Below are 20,434 nucleotides of genomic sequence, written 5' to 3' on the forward strand. Positions count from 1 at the left end.
TCCCAGCCTGCAGACAGGAGCTGGACCTTTCCCAAGCCCCATCAGCTGAGGCAAAGCTGGACATGAAGGAAGAGACCCAGGGAGATGAGGCCACTCCGTACCAGGACACGTGAGCTTGCTGCTGGCCCTGCACTAATTACCTGATTTAATTTGCTTGGTAAACACTTAACACTGGTGTGTGAGGCACATGTGCCTCTCAGGGTGATGGGTGCATGAGGGGAAGGTGTGAATGTCCCCAACCACTCTGATCTCTCTGACCCAACGTTCTGAGCCAGCGTGGTCTCAAATCAACCCCATCCTCCCCAGTCATTGCTTATTTTGTGGGTTTCCCTGATGGATCTGCCAGAATTTGCCCCATGGTGGGGAAAACAACAATTAATTCACATCTTAGGTTACAAATATAGAAAAGAAAGGGAATTCAACAAAGTGGTTGTGCTGGGCTGCAGGCCAATGGTTTGAGGGGCACCAAGTGGGTCTGAAATGGAGAGGCAGCCAGTGGTCACTGCACGCCTCCCTGCCTTTCCTTCCCGCTGCTTTGGCAAAACCACAGGGGGAACCCCCATTGTTCCTCTGTCCCATGGCACTGCAGAGCACAGGAGAGGAAAGCAAGGACAAGCCAGTGACAAATCCAAGGGGAGTTTGGCTGGACCTTTGCCACCCTGCATCCCAGAAAGGTCACAACCGCCTGGTACCCACCTCTCTCAAATTCCCCTGGAACGCTGCTGGAGAGCCCAAACCCCTGAGGTGCCTCCACTCCCACCGACTCCACCTCCCACTGAGACCCTTCAATGCTGCTGAGCTCCTCAAAGTGCTTGGTAACACCTTTTCCAAAGGATTTGGGTGGTCTCTGGAGGAGATGGAGAGCACAGGAGGGAGAGAGGCTCAGGCAGGCAGAGATGATGCAGGGGACCAAACAGCAACATGACAAGGGTGGTCCACACACGTGGGAGATGGGGAGACCACATTGTTTTGTTGAGAAACAGCAGTTCAGTGGTACCTGCCTGTGAGGCAGCAGATCCATCTGCAAGAGGCTGCCCCAAGCCCGTGGATGTGCCAGCAAGCAGGGTCCTTCCTCCAACCCAAGGGCCCGCAAGCCTCCCCAGTGGCACAGCTGTATCTCCCTGAAAGACTTCTCATGGAACAAGAAGTCCAAACCACTTCATCTTAGACTGCCTGACAGCACTGGAAGACAAAATCCTGAGAGACCAGGGAGCACGGGGCGCCACTGGCAGGTATGAGAAGAGCTCACAGCTGCTGGTGGCTTTTCAAGACAGGGCTCCTGGCTCACAGTGAGCTCCAAACCAGGCTGCCCACAAAGGATGGTGTGGCTGCATCCCTGGCAGACCCTTGCTCCCTCCACAGGAGCCGGGCACCTCTCAGGTCCTGCAGCCCTCGCACCTCACCTTGAGCTGGATCTCACAGGCACAGAGGGGCTGCCCAGCTGAGCAGGGAACTGATGGGCAGCCAGGGCCCTGCCCGGAGCACGGGGGTGCTCCTGCACCCACCTTCACAGGGAGAGCTGCTGAGCACCTTGGAACCGAGCCTGGTGAGGAGCAGGGTGCTCCAGGGTGGTTCTCAGCGGGGCAAGGCAAAGTGCCCGGCTGCTGGGGAAGGGGTACTTTAGAAGCATCCCTCAGGAAGTTGCTCTCGTGCCTAAAAAGGCCATTTCCATACTGGCACTCGGGCAGCACAACGCAGCCCATCTGCTGGGCGCTGGGATCCATGCTGGAGCCCAGCAGGAGCCCGCTGTGGTGCACTGGCCCTGCCCCATGGCTCCTCTGAGGAGCTGCCCCAGCCTGCGGGAGCCACAGCTGTGAGAACCACTTGTCCTCTTGCAGCACTGCCTGCTCCCCTTCCCAGGAAAAGCTGGGCTCCACACGGGCTGCCAGGGGCTGTTTGGGGAAGCTGCCATGCCCTGGCAGCTGCCTGGCTCCTAAGGATGCTCGTGCAGGGAGAGCAGCCTCCGCATCACGGAGGTTCCCGTCCCTGCAGAACAGGGACTTGGGCAGGCCCTGGGTAGGGCAACGAACAGACTGGGAGGGGGGTGGCAACCACAGCCTGGCCCCCGGGGGGCTATCAGGGCTCCCAGCTGGCAGAGTTTGGGGCTCCATGTGCATTCCTGCAGCTTCCAGCTGCTTCGGAGCTATGGTCATCCAAGCCTCCGATGGGCAACTGGCTGGGTTTGCCTGGAGGGGGACACTGTGCCAGAGAGTCACCAACGTGTTAGAGTGCAACGGGGGTGGGCAGCCTGAGTCTGGCAGCTGGCACCCAGGCTGGCTCTGGGCAGCAGGAACAGTGTTATCTACAGGAGCAGAGGGGCTGGCTTCTGCCTGAAACCCCTGGTTTGCCAGCTGAAGTGCTGCCGAGGGTTTGCTGCTGGAGACAGGGACACCCAGCACAGTCCCTGCCACCGGCCCAGCTGGGCTAAACGGGACCTGCTGCTCTGGCTGGGCAGAGCTGCCCTCAGAGGTGACAGAGACTACAGAGCCCACAGCCCCATGGCCTCCCCGTGTGCCCAGTGCCCGGGGCTGTGCTGGGAATGCTGGATCAGCTGCCCAGCAGCGCGGGAAGTGAGCCACAGCACTGTTTTCCTCACGGCAGTGTGGGAAGTCCAGGCTCTTCCCAGCACCCTCCCTGAGGAGCATCTGCTCCACACAGGATGTCACCCTGGTGCCCAGCCTCCCGCCAAGCCGCTGAGCTGGCGGCTCCTCCTCTGCCCCCAAGCTGAGCAGAGCCTCCTCCCACTGCTGCAGCTCGGTGTTGTCCCCGCTGAGGCTCTGGCAGACGTTTCTGTCCACCTCGCTCTTCTCAAAGAGGGCTTCGATGACCACCAGGAGGGAGTCGCTGTCCTCCTCGGCATTGCTGATCTCCTCATTCTGGCTCAGCCCATCAGGCTCAGGGATCAAACCTGGCAGGGAGAACTGAGGCACGTTATCGGCATGGGAACTGTATATGGATGCATCTTGCTTCATCATGGCCCCAAGCAGAGAGTTGGGGTCCACCAAGCGCTGCTCCGAGTTGGAGTTTGCTCGTGTCTGCAACTCCTCCTTGGCTTGGAATGAGTCCAAGAACCCAGGAAGGTCATTCCCATACAACACTGCTTCCCCTGTGGCAAAGCTGAAGGGCAGCTGCAGGTTTCTCTTCCGGAGATGTTCCTCCCCTTCTTCATTCCTTCGGAGTGGAGGGAAAAAGAGATGGAAACAGCATGAGCAACTCCTCCAGGCCAGGCAAAACCACCCTTCTGACAGCAAGGGGGAACTCACAGCCCTGCCCTGGCTTTCCCAGAGGAAAAGGGGGCTGGATTGAGCTGGCTACAAGAGGGCTCTGGGGAGCCCACAGGGAGGTCTGCATGACTCAGGGAAGGGCTGCTGCTCCCAGGCAGGAGCACATCCACAAGCACCTCCTCAGAGCCAATTCACTCACACTGCAGGAGGACAAATGCTGCAAAGGGCCGACCCCAACTACCCTTTCCTCCACCCTCATGGCCCCTGCGTGCCTTGGGCAGCCCCCCACGCCCAGAGCAGGTGAAGAGGGCCAGCAATACTCACGACAGGGCTCGCTGGCGGGCGATGATGCAGTCGGGCCTGTCCCCTTTGTACACCAGCCGTGCGTTGGCCTGCACCCACACCCAGCCGCCCCTCTTGGTCAGCAGCCGGAACACCGTCAGCCCGCTCTCCCCCGTCTTCATCACTGGGGCAGGGACACAAGAGAGCTGCCACAGACAGCGTTCCTCCACAGAGGCAGACAAATGACACGTGCAAGATGCCACGAGGTTGAGCATCGCCTCGTGCCCGTGCTACGGGGGTGGGCGATGTACGGTGCTGTGTCTCTGCCAGCTCCCCGAGCTCATCCAGGAGGAAGAGCCTTTACCACAGCTACTCCAGGCCCTGGACGCACAGCACCAAGGAGCAATAGTACAGCCAGGCCAGAGCCATGAGGGACCCCACAAACACCCCCCAACAGCCCCCAGCACTCACTTCTCACATGGTGCTCTGCGCAGTGCATCATGTCGGCCGCGTGCACAAACTGGTATCCAGATCCCCTCCTGCACAGCTCCATCTCCGTGTATCCCAGGACAACCTTCCCCCTGGAATCAGCACAGGAATGCAGTGACACCAGGGGTGCATCCCCCACAGCTGCCCCAGTGGCCAGACCTCCAGTTTGGGTGGGAGCTCCCTGTTCCACAAAACCCCCTAAACCATGTCAGACAAGAATTGCTGGTGCCCCATTAACCTGATCCCCGTGTTACTAGGGGCTGCAGCAGAGGGACAAAAGCATCAGGCCACAGGAGCCAGGTCAGGTGTTCCTTGTCCCCACCAGGCCTAGTTTTTGGTTCAGCACCAGGGGTCTTGCCACGGGGAAAGTGAGGTGCCTTACCGGGAATCACAGGCCATGGGAGTGAAGTCCAGCTTGTGCTTTGTCTGGAAGATCAGTGTCTTGGTCCGGAGCTCCAGGATGGACAGAGGCTGGAGGAGCGTTGCAATGGCAAAGAGAGCAACTGGGGACTTGTCTGCTGCTGACTTGTGCTGCCCAAGAAGGACCTTCAGGCGCCCGCGGAAATTCAAGGCCTTACAGGGGATTAGAAAACGTGGGTGTGAAGCAAACAGGGTGGTGGGAACTGCCTGTGCTCCCATCCCTATGGGACACAGGTGGCTCTGGGGGAACACCCTGCGGGCACAGGGGGAGCAGGGGCGTGTCCCAGCATTACCAGGAATCCCGAGGAGTTATCCAGCAGGCAGCGGAAGCGGCAGGTGAAGCTCCTCTCCACGAAGGACTGCTTCTCAGCGTGGAGCTGCTGGGGGCTGGCCAGCAGCGGCTGCTCAGCGGGAAAGGCTGGAAAACCAAAGGGAAAGGGAAGCTTTCCAAGCTGTGCTGCGCACCCTGAGCTCACGGCTCAGAGGTGCTGGAGTGAAGCCCGGTGTTCCCGCAGGGATCACCCCAGCACTCACTGTCAGCAGCGGGCAGCGGGCTCCTGTGCAGCTGGCGGCGGAAGGCGGCCCTGTCGTCCGCATGGATCAGCTCGTACACGCTCTGGTAGATGAGATCCGACTGGAATGACACAAGGGAATAGTGTCCACTCCTGGACAGCCTGGCAGAGGTGTCTGGAGGAGAGGACATGACAGGAGGTCTCTCTTCGTGGGCACTGAAAGTGCAGGGATGGAGTGTAAAGAACAGGCAAACACCGCAAGGCCTGTGTGCTGGGTGTAGAGTGAGGGCCAGGAGTGGCTGCTCTTTTAGGGATGCATCAGGAAGGAGGAAAAGGGATCTGCCAGGGGAAATCTTGGGAATGGCTAAGAGCTTTCTAGAAGCAGTAGAAACAGCGATGTCCAGGTAACCCTGGCTGCTCAGGACTGCCTGCTTCCCCAGCATTCCCTCACCACAGCCAAGGAGAGCTTTCCAGCCTCTTCCCCACACTGTCGAGGCTGAGGTTCTCCTGGTGTTCCTCAGCCCTTCCATGGATGTTTCACACTGCCTCTGGCTTGCAGTCCTTAATGGGAAATGCTGAAACTCCAGCTCCTTCCCTTGCCACAGGAGCTGCTGCCCTTTGGGAAGCTTTGCTCGCCATCTGCACCTCCTTCCCAGACCAGGACTGCATCCGTCTGTTTCCAGCCAGGAAAACACGGTGCTCACCTGGTGGAAGCCCAGGTAGTCCTGCACAGTAGGGGAGATGTAGAAGATGTAGCCGTCTCCAGTCACGGCGATGACAAATCCATTGAGTGCCTGAAAGCAAAGGTTCAGTCCAGAGTTACTCTCCCAGCTTCAATCCAGCTGCTGGAAGATTAAATCCCCCAGCTGTTTCTTGAGCATCCAGAGACAGGAAGGGACCTTCCTCCTCAACAAGGAGCCCCACAAAGAAGGACAGCACCTGGTAACCATGCAAGACTCAGTTCTGTGGAGGTTTTTGTTCCCATCACGAGCAATGATCCACCGACCACTTTCTCCAAACCCCTCATGGAAGCCCCTCACACTGCAGGGCAGCTCCTGCATCAGGAGGGGCCAGCTAAGGAGAGGTTTCATGGGGGACCTGGAGTTGGTTTCCTCCTCTCCAGATGGGAATAGCTACACTCTTCTGGGGCTCTGCTTTGGACACGATGATCCTTGTGGGTCCCTTCCAGCTCAGGATATTCTATGATTCTGGTGACCATTTCAGGCTGATTTCCCCCAAAAGTGAAGCACTGCACTAGAATGTAACTCTTGCCCCCTGCTCTTGACTGTAATATTTCTTGACTGTTTAATTTATTAGTGAATAGAAGGAGAGAAATTAGGAAAAGAACACCCTAAATGGAAACCTTGTGCACAGATCCAGCTTGGTGAGGGAGCAGACCCTTCCCTTTGTGTGCTGCAGCCCCTGAGGGATCCCGAGTCAGAGCTTTCTGCAAATCACAGTATCTGATTAAAATGATCTTTGTGGGGGAAAAAAAAAAAAGCCACCAGACAGCTCAGCTGGGGCATTTCTGTCACAGTAACACCTCATAAGCTCTCCAGATGCCTTCAGTCACCCGGGGCTGCCAATGCTCCAGTGGCTCAGCAAATTGCCATCACATGGTGCAAGTCCAAACCCCTGGAGAGCGCTCAGGAGCAGCTCCACGCAGGGACTGGGGCAGCTCCTCCGTGCCTGTCACACTTGCAGACAGTGGAGGACCTCGTGTGGTCCAGGAGTCACTGCCAAAAGTCACACTGAGCTCCCAGGAGTCACTGCCTCACCAAAATCCCACATGGAGGCTCCTGCTGGGGGTCTGCTCACACTGCCTGCTGCCTGTAGGGCTCTGCAGGAACAGGGCTGAAGCGACCAAAGTCAGGCTTAAGGAGAGCCAAGCATCCATCTGCTGGTGTTTGGAGAGGTGGGAGCAGAGGACTGAAGGCCCAGAAAGCCTACAAGAGAGCTGGAGAGGGCATGGAGGGATAGGACAAGGAGGCTTTATGCTGCCAGAGGGCAAGGATAGATGGGATATTGGGAAGGAATCCTTCCCTGGGAGGGTGGGCAGGCCCTGGCACAGGGTGCCCAGAGCAGCTGGGGCTGCCCCTGGATCCCTGGCAGTGCCCAAGGCCGGGCTGGACATTGGGGCTTGGAGCATCCTGGGCTAGTGGAAGGTGTCCCTGCCATGGCAGATCATCAGAAGTTGTTTTAAGGTCCCTCCCCACCCAAACCCTTCTGGGATTCTGTGAAAGCCCAGGCACAGGAGATGCCAAGAACACGGAATGATTACAGGTCTTGCACAGACTCGCCCTGCAGCCCCAGGGAGCAGCATGCTCCTAAGCTGATGTGCCCAGATGCTTGTCCAGCAATCAGCCTTTCCATGGGACCCTTCTATGCCAGGCCCTTCCAGCTCACATTTGTAAGTGGCAGCCCAAAGCAGCAGCGTTGTGGGAGGCTGGTTCACCTTGTCCTCGTGCTCTGAGCTTCACTGACAGCTGCTCCACGAGACACACGCTGGCCTTTCTGCAAAGCAAAGCCCCCGCTTCCCACTGCTTTTGTCCACCACTGTTTTCCAACACCCACCTGCCCTTCTTTTCTCCCCCACAACCTGCAAACCAAAGCTGGCCTTTTCCAATCCCAGGCAGGCTCTGAACTCATCCCTAAGGAGCTCATGCAATGCCCCAGGCAGGGCAAGGAGCTCCTGGAGGATGTTTTGTCCCACAGCTCTCAACATTCTCCTCTTGGCCTTTGCTGAAGATAAGGAACCAACCCAGCACCTGGAAACTACTCAGGGATCAATGCCTACACCACCATGTGATATCCCTGAACCTCTTGGCTGGGATGGAGCTTGTGTCCATGAGCTGTAGGAATCAAAAAGGGCAGCACACTGCAGTGGGGATGAGAGGGAATGGTGGGAATGGGGATCTGGACCCATCCCAGCCAGGCAGCATCACTGGTCTCTGTCCCTAGGAATTCAGTGCCTGCAGGAATCACAGCAAAGCGGCCCTGGGCAAGGCACGGTCTCCTCTCACTCCACAAGCTCCAGAGCTGCTTGGGGACACCCCAACTGACCAAGCCACAGCACCATACCTGGAGCAGCAACTCCCCCTCAGGAAACAGCTCCGTGTCACCCTGCAGCTCCATCCACCTGTCCCCTCCTGGGGCTCTGGGCTGATCCACGCAGCTGCCAACCTTTGGAGCTGTAGCTGCAAGTGAGAAGGCAAGAAGTCAGTGTGAAAGGGGCAAGCCAGGAGCCTCCCCCTCCTTCTTCCCCCCCCAGGGCTGCTCATGCAGCTGTTGGATGCCCGTGGACCCAGCGTGGAGGAAGGTGAGACCATCAGTGGGAACTGATGCCCATTTATGGAGCCATGCCCAACTGCTCGAGGCTTCCTCCAAGACATTATTTCCTTGCTTGATCCCGTCTCTGGGAAACCTCACTTCTGCCAGGGTGTGAGCCAGAGTACAGAGGACAGAGGGGAGCTGGTGCTCTGGGCTGCCCAGGCTGGGGAACACCACCCAACACAGCCAGGAGGCTTTGGGTTAGAGCCTGGCAGAGCTGGAGTTGGCTCCAAGCCACCCCAGTGGGGTGCTCTGTCTGCTCTGGTGCCCTTCAGGGTTGAAGAAAGACAGAGGCAAACCTTCCCAAAGCACCTGAGATGCCACCAAATCACCCATATTTATTTTCTCCCTCCCAACTGTGGCTGCTTGGAAGCAGATCAAGAATTGGTGGCCATGGCACTCCCAGTGACACCTGAGAGCTCTTGGCTCCCAGGACTCCACCTCCCAGGCTGATTCAGGTGTTGCCTTATGCTTCAGTACTGGATGCCTTCAAGGCAACACCCCTGGGTGCAGCCAGCATGAAACCTCCTGCTGCCCTGGTTGTGGGACCTTGAGTGTCAGGGAACAGGAATGGGGACAGAGGCTCCCAGGGACATCCCCAGTGTGGTCCTTTATCTGCTGATTTTTATTGAAAAGCTCAATTCGAACTCAGCTTCCAGCAAAAGGATGATTTTCAAGGCATGTTTTATGCCAGCTCAACAAAAAAAAAAAATCACAGAAAAGCTCAAAGCAGCTCCTGTGCAGGAACCACCCCACATCTGCCACCACCACCAGCTCCTGCAGCTCCCTGGGGTCTGACAGAGCTCACATATCCCGTGTGATCCACATCCCAGGAGCAAGCACTGCCCACCCCATCTCAGCCCTGGGTGTCAGATGGTGCTGGATCCAAAGGGAAAAGATCCTCTGGATGTTGGGGAGCGCTATGAAATGAGGAAGAACCTCAAACCATCCCACACATTTAATTTTCTCCATGGTAGAAGCTCTCACTTCACCACTGAAATGTTTTAAAGGTTTGTTTGGTTTCTTCCCTGGTAGCACCAAGGTCAAAGGCAAAACGATTTGGAACCTAAAGAAGTTTCACGTGCCACTGCTGATCTGGGACATTTTGCTCTGCAGCAAACCATCAACGTGCCAAAGCATTTTCCCTGCTGGACTGGCACATTTGGATACAAAACAAATTTGGAGCCAAAGCCTCCCTGGGATGTATTTACACCTGGAGCCTGAGTGACAACAAGCACCCGCCCACGAAGGCTGTCAGCAGCCAGGGCATGGATCCAGGTAGGGTCAGGGTAATTAGCTGCAGGTCTTGCACAGGGTGACACAAACAGCAGTGGAGAGGGTGCTCTGGAACAGAGTCAGCCTCCATCTCCATCACTGACAGAGCTGGGATACTTCTTCCTCCCCCAAACCTTCAGCGCTCCTTGGAGATGCTCAGGCAGCATCTCCACCTTCTCCATCAGTCACAGCTTCTGCTTTTTTCCATCCTGTGCTGTCGGATCAGCCAGGTCAGGGGATGTGAGACTGCTGGGAAAGGTTGGGAAAGATGAGATTCAACAGGGAGACACCAAGCAAAAAGCCTTCTCACATGACTGCTGTGTGATCCCCAAGGAAAAACATCCCATCTGGACCACATGGCTTCAATTTGCACTCCATGGGGTGTAATAGTTTCAAAATGAAACATCGATTCTTGTTTAAAATTTGATTTCTTTTGAAGGGCTGACTCCTCTCTAAAGCATTGAAACAAGGCAGGCTGGCAGGGGATTTCAAGAAGAAACAAGTTCTTCCAAAATAAAGCTCCAAAAAGGCAGAGAGCTTTTTGAGAGGATGCACATCCTGAGAGCATGTGGTCTCCAGCTCTCTCCCAGCATCCACCAACAGCATCTGCACGGAAAGCTGGGGAGAGTGCTGTGGCTTACAAAATCCAGCAGGAAATACCCATTTTGTGCTCTCCAGCAAAATTCCTTCAACTCTCCCACTGATCTTAGCACGGGGCTTTTAATCTCCCACCAAAGGTGCTCCCTTCCCCTTCTCTCAAACACGGAGCAGTCCATTTCTGCACAGCTGAGCTCAGCAATCCTCCAGAACCTGTCTCCCATGGGACACACAGTGATGTGGGGAGCATCAGGAGCTCTTGCTCCTGACCTGGGGAGAAAGTCTGGAGCATGGAGAGAGGGGAGGAAACTCAAAGAGATGGTGTCTGCCACCAAAGTACTGGTGGTGTGGAGCAGCTGGTGCTTGCATCCAGCCCAGTCCTCGCCATCCACAGCCAATGGCTAAGATGGACTGGGTGGTTGGCAGGAAGAAGAGACCCCCATCAGCTGCCAGGCAGGACAAAGCAGGTGATGAGCTGTATTAAGAGCTGGCTAATTCATCCCATCTAACACACTCCTTCAATGGAGCAGTTGAGACTCACTCAAACACAAAGCAGCTGAGACCACGAACTACTGGGATTAAAGGAAACAGATCCAGCATGTATCCAAGCCATAATATACCCATGGCAACAGAAATAACTGCATAAAAGGACAGTGCACTTTTGCTGTTTGTGATGTTTTTCCAATCTCCTGCAGTGCATCTTTGACAATTAATGGGAATTAACGTGTGGATGTGGCACCTGGGGACATGGGTTAGTGGTGGGCTTGGCAGTGCTGGGTTAATGGTTGGACCTGATGATCGTAGAGGTCTTTTCCAAGCTTAATGGTTCCATAATTCTATGAAAAAGAACGTGGCAAAAGCCATGTGCAATTACCAGGTAAGTCCCAGGCATTTGCTGGAGCAGTGTGGTGATCACTTACATTTTCAAAGTGCTGGGATAGAGGCTGTGTGTAATTTTTGAGACAGGAGGGGGGAATCCAGCTCTGTCCTGAGCCCCAACACCAGCCAAGCACTGCAGGAGGTTTCCTGCTGCTGGTGTGGTCCCCAAACACTGCAAGGCTTTTGCTCAGCCAGGGAAGATGCCCAGATCAGCAGTTTCCAGCATCAATGAATCAGGATGTGCCCCATACATCCCCAATATCCTCCTGCTTTGGGCTGGCATTCTTGTCTCTGCAAGGAGGCTCCTAAGCCCTGCAATGGAGCAAAAACATCAAGCAGGAGAAAGAAGGAAAAAGGAGCAAAGTCATCTAATCTCTTCACTTTTCTGCCCATCACATTCCCAAAGAAAAACATGGCAAGGCAGCCATGGAAGCTCAAACACATCCCTTGCCTCTGGCATGGATTTGGCACTGAAAAGAAAAGGTTATTGGTAACAACTCCGGAGCCAGATCTGTTCTCACAGACTGGGTTACACCAGGGGGAGTTGACAAGCTTCACCCAGGGCAAACACTTCTCTTTGAGCAGGCTCCAGAGATATCCAAAAACCAGGAGCTCCCAGCTCTTCCAGCAACACCAAGCCACGCACAACCATTTTCCTCTTGGATCCGATCCCAAACCCTGTCAAATTAGCACCAACCTTTGCCTCAGCTGTTTAGCAAAGGCATGGTGCCAAGCAGAGCAGGCTCGTGCCATCCAAGTGAAACAGACAAATGCCAAACCCCCACATTACAAACTATTAGGAAAAGTCACTCAGCATTTTCCGGGAACACAGAAATGCCCTGGGGAGCGCAGGCATCCCCAAGTCCAGGCCAGCCTCCCCAGCCTGCTTCAAAACCTTCATCCCACACAGTCCTGCAGGATCTTGCCCAGGGACAGACTTGAGCTTGACTCCTTTCACTGCCTCAGTTACTTCAGGCCCAGACCCCTGCAGCTCTGGCTCGTGGTAACAACAAACAAGGAGATGAATACAAAAGCTAATTTAGTGCTGATTGCAGTGAGATTACCCAGGGAGACCTGCTGCCAGCTGCCCTGCAGCGCAGCACTGGGGAGGGATCTGCTGAGAACAGCACCAGAGGTGGGAAAGGACCTGGTGAGAACTCCTAAGCCAAGCCCCTGCTCCAGCCAGGTCAGCTTGTTGGGCAGGTACCCCACTGCTCACCATCTGCTAGGAGCTGTTAGATACCTCAAGCTTTGCCAGACTCCAGAGTGTGGTCTCCTACCATGACAGGGTTTTCCGTGGGCTCTGAAACAGAGTGGGCTAGGTGGGATATTGGAAAGAAATTCTTCCCTGGGAAGGTTGTGAGGCTCTGGCACAGATTCCCAGAGCAGCTGTGGCTGCCCCTGGATCCCTGGCAGTGTCCAAGGCCAGGTTGGACACTGGGGCTTGAAGCAGCCTGGGACAGTGGGAGGTGTCCCTGCCCATGGCAGGAGGTGGGACTGGATGAACTTCCTTCCAACCCAAACCAGTCTGGGACTCTGCAATCCTCTCTCTTGCAGACCTCCCTGCCTGGTGTCCTAGGAACAGGGCATGGCAGCACATTCCCCAATCACACCGTCTCCACCTCAGAGAGCATTTTAAGCCCCGTTTTCTTGCTCACCCTTGGCAGAGCCACATCTGCAATCCCATCATCTGCTTCCTTTGTTACAAGAACCGTAGGAAATGAACCCCAGCACAGCTCTCCAGCTAGCTGGAGGTTTTCCAAGCCACTCAGCACTAAAATCCATCCAAGCTTTCAGGAGATCTCCCACTTTGCAGCAAGTGGGGCTCCTGTCACACCACAGAGAGCCCAGAGCATCATGGCAGTCGGCAACACAGACACAAGCTTTTCTCCTTGGGCACTTGCTCTCAAAGAGACAGGGATCAGCAAAGTCACTCCAGATTTGTCTGGGAGACTGTCAGACACAGGTCCAAGTAGCAACCACTGCAAATTGGTTTGCAGACAGGGCTCAGCAGCGAGGCAGTCTGGCAGCGAGGATCAGTCATTGTTTGCACGAGCGACAAAACCTTTAAAGGGCCCTTAAGGCAGGCTGTGATAGCACCAGAGCTGTCACCAGCAGCACTCACAGGCTGGGCCTGATGGGCAAAGCTTGCAGGAGACCAAGCCCTGAGCCCCTGATTTTGCATGGGGAAGACTGAGATACCAGGCAGCAGAGAGCTGTGCAACACCTGCAGCGTCTGCCCCAGGGCACAGAGGAGTTAGAGAGGTGCACACCCTGAGCCAGCCCCTGGAGGCACGGAGGGAGCTCCAAGAGCTTCCCTCTTTGGGCCTGAAGCTTGGCATTTCCAGCAAACTACTAATTAGTCTGGCTTCTTATTAAAGCACAGAGAAGAACATTTAAAAGCAAAGCAGGTTCAGAAGATGATGCGGTGAGTCACTGCCCCGCAATGGAAACCAGGATCCCATACAGAGGACAAGTCCCTTTGCCTCGTACCCACTGTGGAAGCAGGCGCTGATACCAGCACCCAAACCCACTGTGGGTTTGTCCTCTGCTCTGTCCCACCCCAAACACTGCCCCAGATCCTGATGCCTGGCTTCCTACACCCCATTCAACAGGCCTGTTCCCAATCCAGAGACACACAGTACCCACACCTCAGAAATACCAGAGAAGATGGAGAAGGCTGGAAGCCTCTTCTCAGATTTCTCCTTGGTGTAAGCAGTCAGACAAGATGCAGGCAACACAGCAAAGCTCCACTCAAGGGCTGGAGAAACGCAGCACAAGGGAAAAGGGAGCCTCAGGGCATCACCCTGAGCCCACTGTGCAATTGGTCTCTCAATTGCCTGGAGATAAGGCAATCACCACTCTACCAAAATATCCATCTCTCTCCTGCCTGGAGATAAGGCCGGGCCTGGGCTGTGGATGGGAAGAGGACAGGGATGCTCCCCAGGCAATGCCACACTCTCCTGCTGCAAGAGAGGAGCCTGCACGAAGCAGAGGACAGCAAACCTGAAGCAGAAGGCAGAGCACAAGGGGTGCCACCACGTCCCCCAAAATGCCCGACAGGACACACCAGGAGCTGTGCTGTAACCTGCAGCTGGCACCGGTCTGCATCAGGCACAGCTGGGACCCAGGCCCACCCTGATGGATCGCTGGGATGATGTGAAGTCAAACAAGATGAATGTCAGGGCAGAGCAAGGGGAAGGAGCTGGAAATCAGAGGCAAGTGGCCAGATGGGAGTAATTGGCCAGGCAGAACGGGGCTCCAGAACCCCTGCAATGCCAAATGCTTTTCCAGAGCAGCTCTCACGCTGGGAAGCACACACTGAGCACATCCAGCAGGAACCAGCTCCTGCTCGGAGGCACAGGTCCCATCTGGAGAGTTTGGCACAGGAGTCTCCTCCTGGAGCCCAGCATCCCAGCTGGAGAGGGCCCTGGGAGGGCCCCAGAGGAGCGGGCAAGAGGGAAAAGCCAAGGGAGCCAAGTTTATCCAGACTGCAGCGGGGAGAAGACACAATGGGAGCCTCTAAATATAAAAAGCTCTGCTGCCTTCCTACCCCACATGCTCTGCCTTCCCCAGTGTCCATCACCCACTCCATCGAGCCCACGTCACCGCACAGGGAGCACGTCCCTGCCCGCACGTGCTGGTGACTCCTGGGAATGTGGCGACTGCCCCCAGCCAGGCTCTGCACCATATCTGTGTTATAATTTATTAAATGTACTGTAACTGTAACAATAAAGGGCTGAAGAAGAATAGGGAGGGGGGAGAAGGAATATGGAAGAAATGTAAGAATACCGAATATGGAATAAGTAAGGAAATAGAGAATATGGAATATAATAAAAGGGAATATGTAATATGTATTATATTATGCAGTTTCCATTATTTAATTAATTTAATTTTAAATTGCCATTCCAGTTAGATGAGGGCAATGCTGCTGTTCAACAAGACACACTTTTACCCACCTTTCCCTTCTTCTCCATAGGCTGGTGGGAGCGGGACACAAGAGGGGTTTTGGACATAAAGGATGGCTGCTAATGAAATGGAAGAACTTTGCAGGAGGTCTCAGCTGCTGGGCAGGCCCCCAGGCTGCTCCCTCCATCCATGGTGACATTTTCCTGCCAGTATCAACATCCAAGGGCCCGCTCCCACAACTCACCATCATCCTACCTTCAGGAAACACAACCTCCCATCCCAAAGCTTGGGGTGGGACACGAGCTGTGCAGCGGGGATTGATCCCAGGGGCTCTTCCCCCCTCCCAGCACGGACACTCACCCATCAGGTAGCTCTTCACCTTCAGGTAGCCCACGGCCAGCCGGAGGATGGAGAGTTTATCCAGCCTGGAGCGCACATCCTCGGGGAAGGGCAGCAGCCCCGTCAGCTTGTTCAGCTCTTGGTTCAGCCGGTCCCGGTGCCGCTTGGAGGGGTTGGACTTCCCACCCTCGGGGGGAGGTGGTTTGGGCCTGGAAGAGGCAGAGGAGAGCTTCATCAAACTGGGGTTGTCCAACAGGCTCTCTCCAAACCCAGCACTGGCTTTGGGGCAGCCACAACAGTGAAATGGCAGGTGGCCAAAGTAACCACAGCCCACAACAGCACAAGGCAGTGGCTGGCCTTAAAGCCCATCTCATTCCACCCCCTGCCATGGGCAGGGACACCTTCCACTATCCCAGGTTGCTCCAAGCCCCAATGTCCAGCCTGGCTTTGGGCACTTCCAGGGATGGGGCAGCTATAGGGCAGAATGAGATGAGCTTCAAGGTCCCTTCCAACCCAAACCATTCTGGGATTCTATGACTTAAACAAGGATATCTCATAGGGTGGTTGTCATGGTTGAGCAGCACTTTGAAAATAGCCTCTCTTTAAAAAAAAAAAAAAAAGTTGATGTAAAAAGTTTTGTTTTCTTCCAATATTCTGATTTCTGACCCTTTCAGTGGGCATTTCCAAACTAAACAGCATTTGCTGCCAAACTTAGGCCCCAAGGGCAACCCACAGCCTGCAGAAGGAAGTGTCCAGGAGAGCAGCCCTCCCCTGCCTGAAGCCTGCACGAGGTCCCACTGCTATCAGCTGCAGCTATTTCACCCGCTCCAGCTGAAACCCCAGCACAGCAGCAAGGTTAATAATTTAAACGAGTCTTGGATCACACCCTGTCTCCTTCATTTTTGAATGCCAATCTGAATTCCGTAGCTCAAAGAAAAACCCTTCAGACGCCCCCGGCTCCGTATCTCACTCGGCTGCATCCCCTAACACGCACCTCGTTTGGTTTGATGTGATTTGTCTAACCACAAACTCCCTCTCCGCAGGCACCCTCGCTTCAGGAAGGAGCTCTGGATAACAGGATCTGCCAGTATTTAGCAGCAATTTAAGCTCTCTCCTCTACCACCACTCTCCAATCTCATCTGGCAGGGCTGCTCACATGTGTGACACGAGAGGAAATGAGCATTAAATGAAATGCTCTGAGGTGCCTGTTGAATTTTCAGATTAGAGGAAGATTGAGGGGTCTTCTAAGGATGAATGGAAAATTGTGGCATTTCCCTAGGAAAGCTCAGTCCTCCTGGGTTGTAAGAGCAGCATCAGGAGGGATATCCCCTCTCGCAGGGAGGCTGGCACAACGCAGCTCCAAACTTGTCCACACAAGCTGGGTAAAACACACTGGCACCAGGGCTCTTACAAAGCTTAAGCACTTTTGAGATCACAGTCACGCACCAGGAAGGAACAAAATTAAAACAGTTTTCCTTTGATGCTGATTAAAAAAAAAAAAGGTGAAAAAAATTAGGTTGAGATTCCTCAGATATCCTTTAAAGTCCTCTGGCCACTCACCATCCAAATCCAGCCCCAAACAGGCAGAAAGAAGAGAAAATGACACTGGAGGTGAGCACGGCAGTGGGTAAAACACTGAGGTGTAAGAGAATCTCTGGGATAGCCTGGCCTTCAAGCACTGAAACCCCTCTGGCTGAGGCACACGAGGTGACACAGCCAGCAGCAGGTGACCCCAAGGCTCAGGGAGGACACCCCAACACCTCTGTTCCTGCATGTGCCAGCTGCAGCACGCAGGGTGCTCCATGGCCAGCCTGGAGAGGGGGTGGCAGTGAGGAAAATGCCTCGTGGAAACAGTGAAGCTCGGTCTGTACACTCAAAACCTGTTCAAATTCCCTTCCCTTTGGCCCAGTGGTTATGAAGCAATGCTGTGGGGTTCGTGGTGAAGCTGGTGACCCCCGTGCCGAGGGAAAGCTCAGCTCCCAGCAGGGCAAAGGCTGTGCTGCTGCTGGGGTTTGTTTTTCCCCAGCTGCCCTTTGAACAGGAACCCAGTAGGAAGCGTATCCCTTCTGCAAGCTGGCAAGTACCGAGTGAGATCATTCCCGACAGTGGAATTTGCCTGAGCTGATCTACTGTCTCCTAATTTTTATTAATACATTTTTTTTTAATAAGGAAAAAGCCCTGAGCAAACTGGAAAGGGGCTGGAGAAGCCCCTCAGCCCATCCTCCCCATTCCATCCCATCCGGCTGGCTGCACATCCCACTGCCACCAGCCCTGCTCCGCCTGGCCTCTCCCAGCAGGATCCCGCTCCAAGACCTGAGCGGTCACAGAGAAAAAGAATCTCTTCCCCATTCCCGAGGCTGACCTTGCAGAACCGGGAACGAGGGCCCTTCTGCTCCGAAGAGGCACCTTCTTCTGCACCCTGAGCCAGCCCAAACCCTCAGGCTGGTATTCCAGAGGGCTGGAATCACTGCTCCGAGATGAACAGGAGCCAGGTTTAGGGTAAAACTATTACTCTTCATGTTTCCACAATACGACTCCCAAGTAAATACCCAAGAGAGGCTCAGGGTCACCTCACCACAGGTTTAAAGTGTTGATGTTCCCTCCTTCGTCCCAGGCTTGGACTCAGCTCCTCCATCTCCTTCCCCACAGCCTCACAGAAATACATATCCACTTTTTTTTCCTATACACCTGGAAAATCTGAGGTAAAACAGGCTGAGGGGACTTGGGAGCTGGGGAAGGCACGGGGGAGGCAGGAAACACTGGGGACACGCTGAGGGGGATGTTATGCAACAGCTACTGAGCGGCGTGGTAATTAATAATTAAGGAATTGAGATGCTTTGGTAATTACTAATTGCTGTGTGTTAGATTCAGGCAGGCACCAAAACATAGCCCAGCCCGCAAATCACTGCTGAGCAGCTCAAACTCTCCAGCGAGCTTCCTCACCGGGATGCAGGACAAGCATCTTCGGGATTTCTGCTTTCCCACCAGCGTGCCAGAGCCGACACAGCGTTAGCTCCAATTAACCCTAATTAAAACCGAGTAACCCAAGCATGCTGCTCCCTTCTGCTTTCCCAGCGCTCGCACCAGAGCGGCTCCAGGCACTTCCCCAGAACCAGCTGGGCTCCCGCTGCCCGCTTTTCGCTCGCCCTCCCCGGTCCCACGCACCTGCCCCCGCCCCGGGGGTGACCGGGAGGAGCCCCCGAGCTGCACCCACCTCTTGGGCACCGGCTTCTTCCTCTTCCTGCCGGCGTACATCCCCGGGCAGCGGCGGCAGCGCCGGCCGGAGCGGCGGCGGCAGCGGCGGCAGCGGGACCGCGCCCGGGGCGGGGCTCCGGGGGACCGGCACTGGCCACGCCCTTGGGTGGCCACCACGCCCGTGGGACACTGGCCACGCCCCCGGGAGCCCGGTCCCGGGGACACCAAACGCCGGGAAGCACCGTGCGCGTGGGGCCCCGAATCCTGGGAAACACTGTGCCCATGGAGCACTGTCCCCAGGTGACACCCTAATAATCCTGGGAACACTGAGCCCCAAGGGCCGCCAGATCCTGGGAAACACCGTGTCCATGGGACACCCTCCCTAGCAGACACCGAATCCTAGGAAACGCCGTGTCCTTGGGCCGCCATCCAAAGAGGAGACCAACTCCTAGGAGACACCATGCCATCCTCACCACAGTCCTCAGGAGATGCCAAATCCTGAAAAACACCGTCTCCACAGGCCACTCTTCCTAGGGACCACCAAATTCCCAAGGGGCCCCCAAATCCTGGGAAACACCATGCCTATAGACCACCATCCTGTGTGCAGGTGGCATTGAATCCTGGGAAGCACATCCACGGGCCACCATGCCCAGGGAATATTGAATCGTGGGGAACGCCGTGTTTGTGGGCCATCATCCACAGGGAACACCGACTCCTGGCAAACACCGTGTCCATGGGCCACCATTCCAGAGCCTGAGCTCCTTGCTGGTGCCCCTTCAGGAAAAGCCAGCCTGTTCCCTCACACTTTGCATTTCCCTGAGTTAATGCTGCCCAAAGCTTTTGCTCTTCCCCCAAAAACCAGCCCCAGCTGCTGTCGGGAGGCCCTGGCACAGGCTGTCCAGGGAAGCTGTGGCTGCCCTATCCCTGGAAGTGCTCAAGGCCAGGCTGGACGGGGCTTGGAGCAACCTGGGATAGTTGCAGACAGAGGTGTTAAGGAAACCCAGACCCGTCCTTTGTGGATTGTTTGGTTGGGTTTTTTAAGGCGTTTGCAAATTCCAGGGATAAATCCTTGAAATGAAACTTGATTGCTTCTTGCCAAGGGGCAAAGCAGAAACCACTAACAGTGTCACAAATGTGCCAGGTCAGCAGAGCCGACGTCACTTTGATGGGAAACGTGTAAAACGTTTGGTTACGACCTTCCCAGACTCAGTAATTTGTCTGTTTTTAAATTAGGCAGGCAAGGATCCAGCTCAGGATCCAGCTCAGGATCCAGCTCAGGCCTGGAATTGCACTGCAGTGTCTCCATCAAGTGGAGATAGGAGGCTGCAGGAAGAAGGTGGCCCAGGCATCCAGCTCTCGCGTGTTCCAGTGGCAAGCAGGGCTGTGGGAAAGTAGTTTCCGGAGCTCCTGGGACCCCCCCAGATTTGGGAATCACAAAATCACTTAGGTTGGAAAGGATCTCCGAGATCATCAAGCCCAGCCGTTCCCCCAGCACTGCCCTGACTAACCCATGTCCCCAAGTGCCACATCCACATGAAGACACACGTGGTCCCTCGTTGGGCCAAAGCCCCCCAGTGCTCTCCTCCCAGACTTCTCCTTCCCAGCTCCTACAAATTCCAGAGCCTTTCCAAAGCAGCTCGGCATCGCTCTCCTACTGCCAGCTTTTCTCTGGGAAAATCCACCTGATTCACCTCCTTCCACCCAGTGGAAAGAGACGGAGCAAAACCCAGAGCAGCTTTAAGCAAAAAGGTTTCCAAAGGCATCTCCTACCAGGCAGAGCCAGGCTTGGGGCACTGCCCATGTTCCAAATCGAAAAGCCAGGAACCCTCCAGGGATGTCTCTGGCACTATTGGCAGCAGCAGGAAGGGGGCTGTGAAACGTCTTACCCCAAAATCAGGTGCTTGTACAGAACAAGAGCCCACTCACGGAGCTGTCCCTGTTTTGTCCCTGGGATCACTCACTTCCCGCGGCACATGGGCTCCC

The 20,434-nt window shown here is 55.3% G+C and overlaps 1 protein-coding gene across 1 annotated transcript; it reads right to left on the reverse strand.

Annotated features, from left to right (window-relative positions):
- Positions 1–1,376: 1,376 nt before the first annotated feature.
- Positions 1,377–18,511, reverse strand: LOC309574780 (uncharacterized protein; the record flags this gene model as incomplete). The annotated part of the gene is made up of 10 exons (XM_082284642.1): positions 1,377–3,171; positions 3,549–3,690; positions 3,978–4,087; positions 4,378–4,568; positions 4,709–4,833; positions 4,950–5,049; positions 5,632–5,721; positions 8,009–8,124; positions 15,278–15,465; positions 18,471–18,511. The coding sequence occupies 10 exons, from the start codon at positions 18,509–18,511 to the stop codon at positions 1,377–1,379; spliced, it is 2,898 nt and encodes a 965-aa protein (XP_082140768.1).
- Between the last annotated feature and the right edge of the window lie 1,923 nt (positions 18,512–20,434).

This window comes from Coloeus monedula (assembly GCF_965178545.1).
Source record: "Coloeus monedula genome assembly, chromosome: 7".
NCBI classification, from domain to species: domain Eukaryota; kingdom Metazoa; phylum Chordata; class Aves; order Passeriformes; family Corvidae; genus Coloeus; species Coloeus monedula.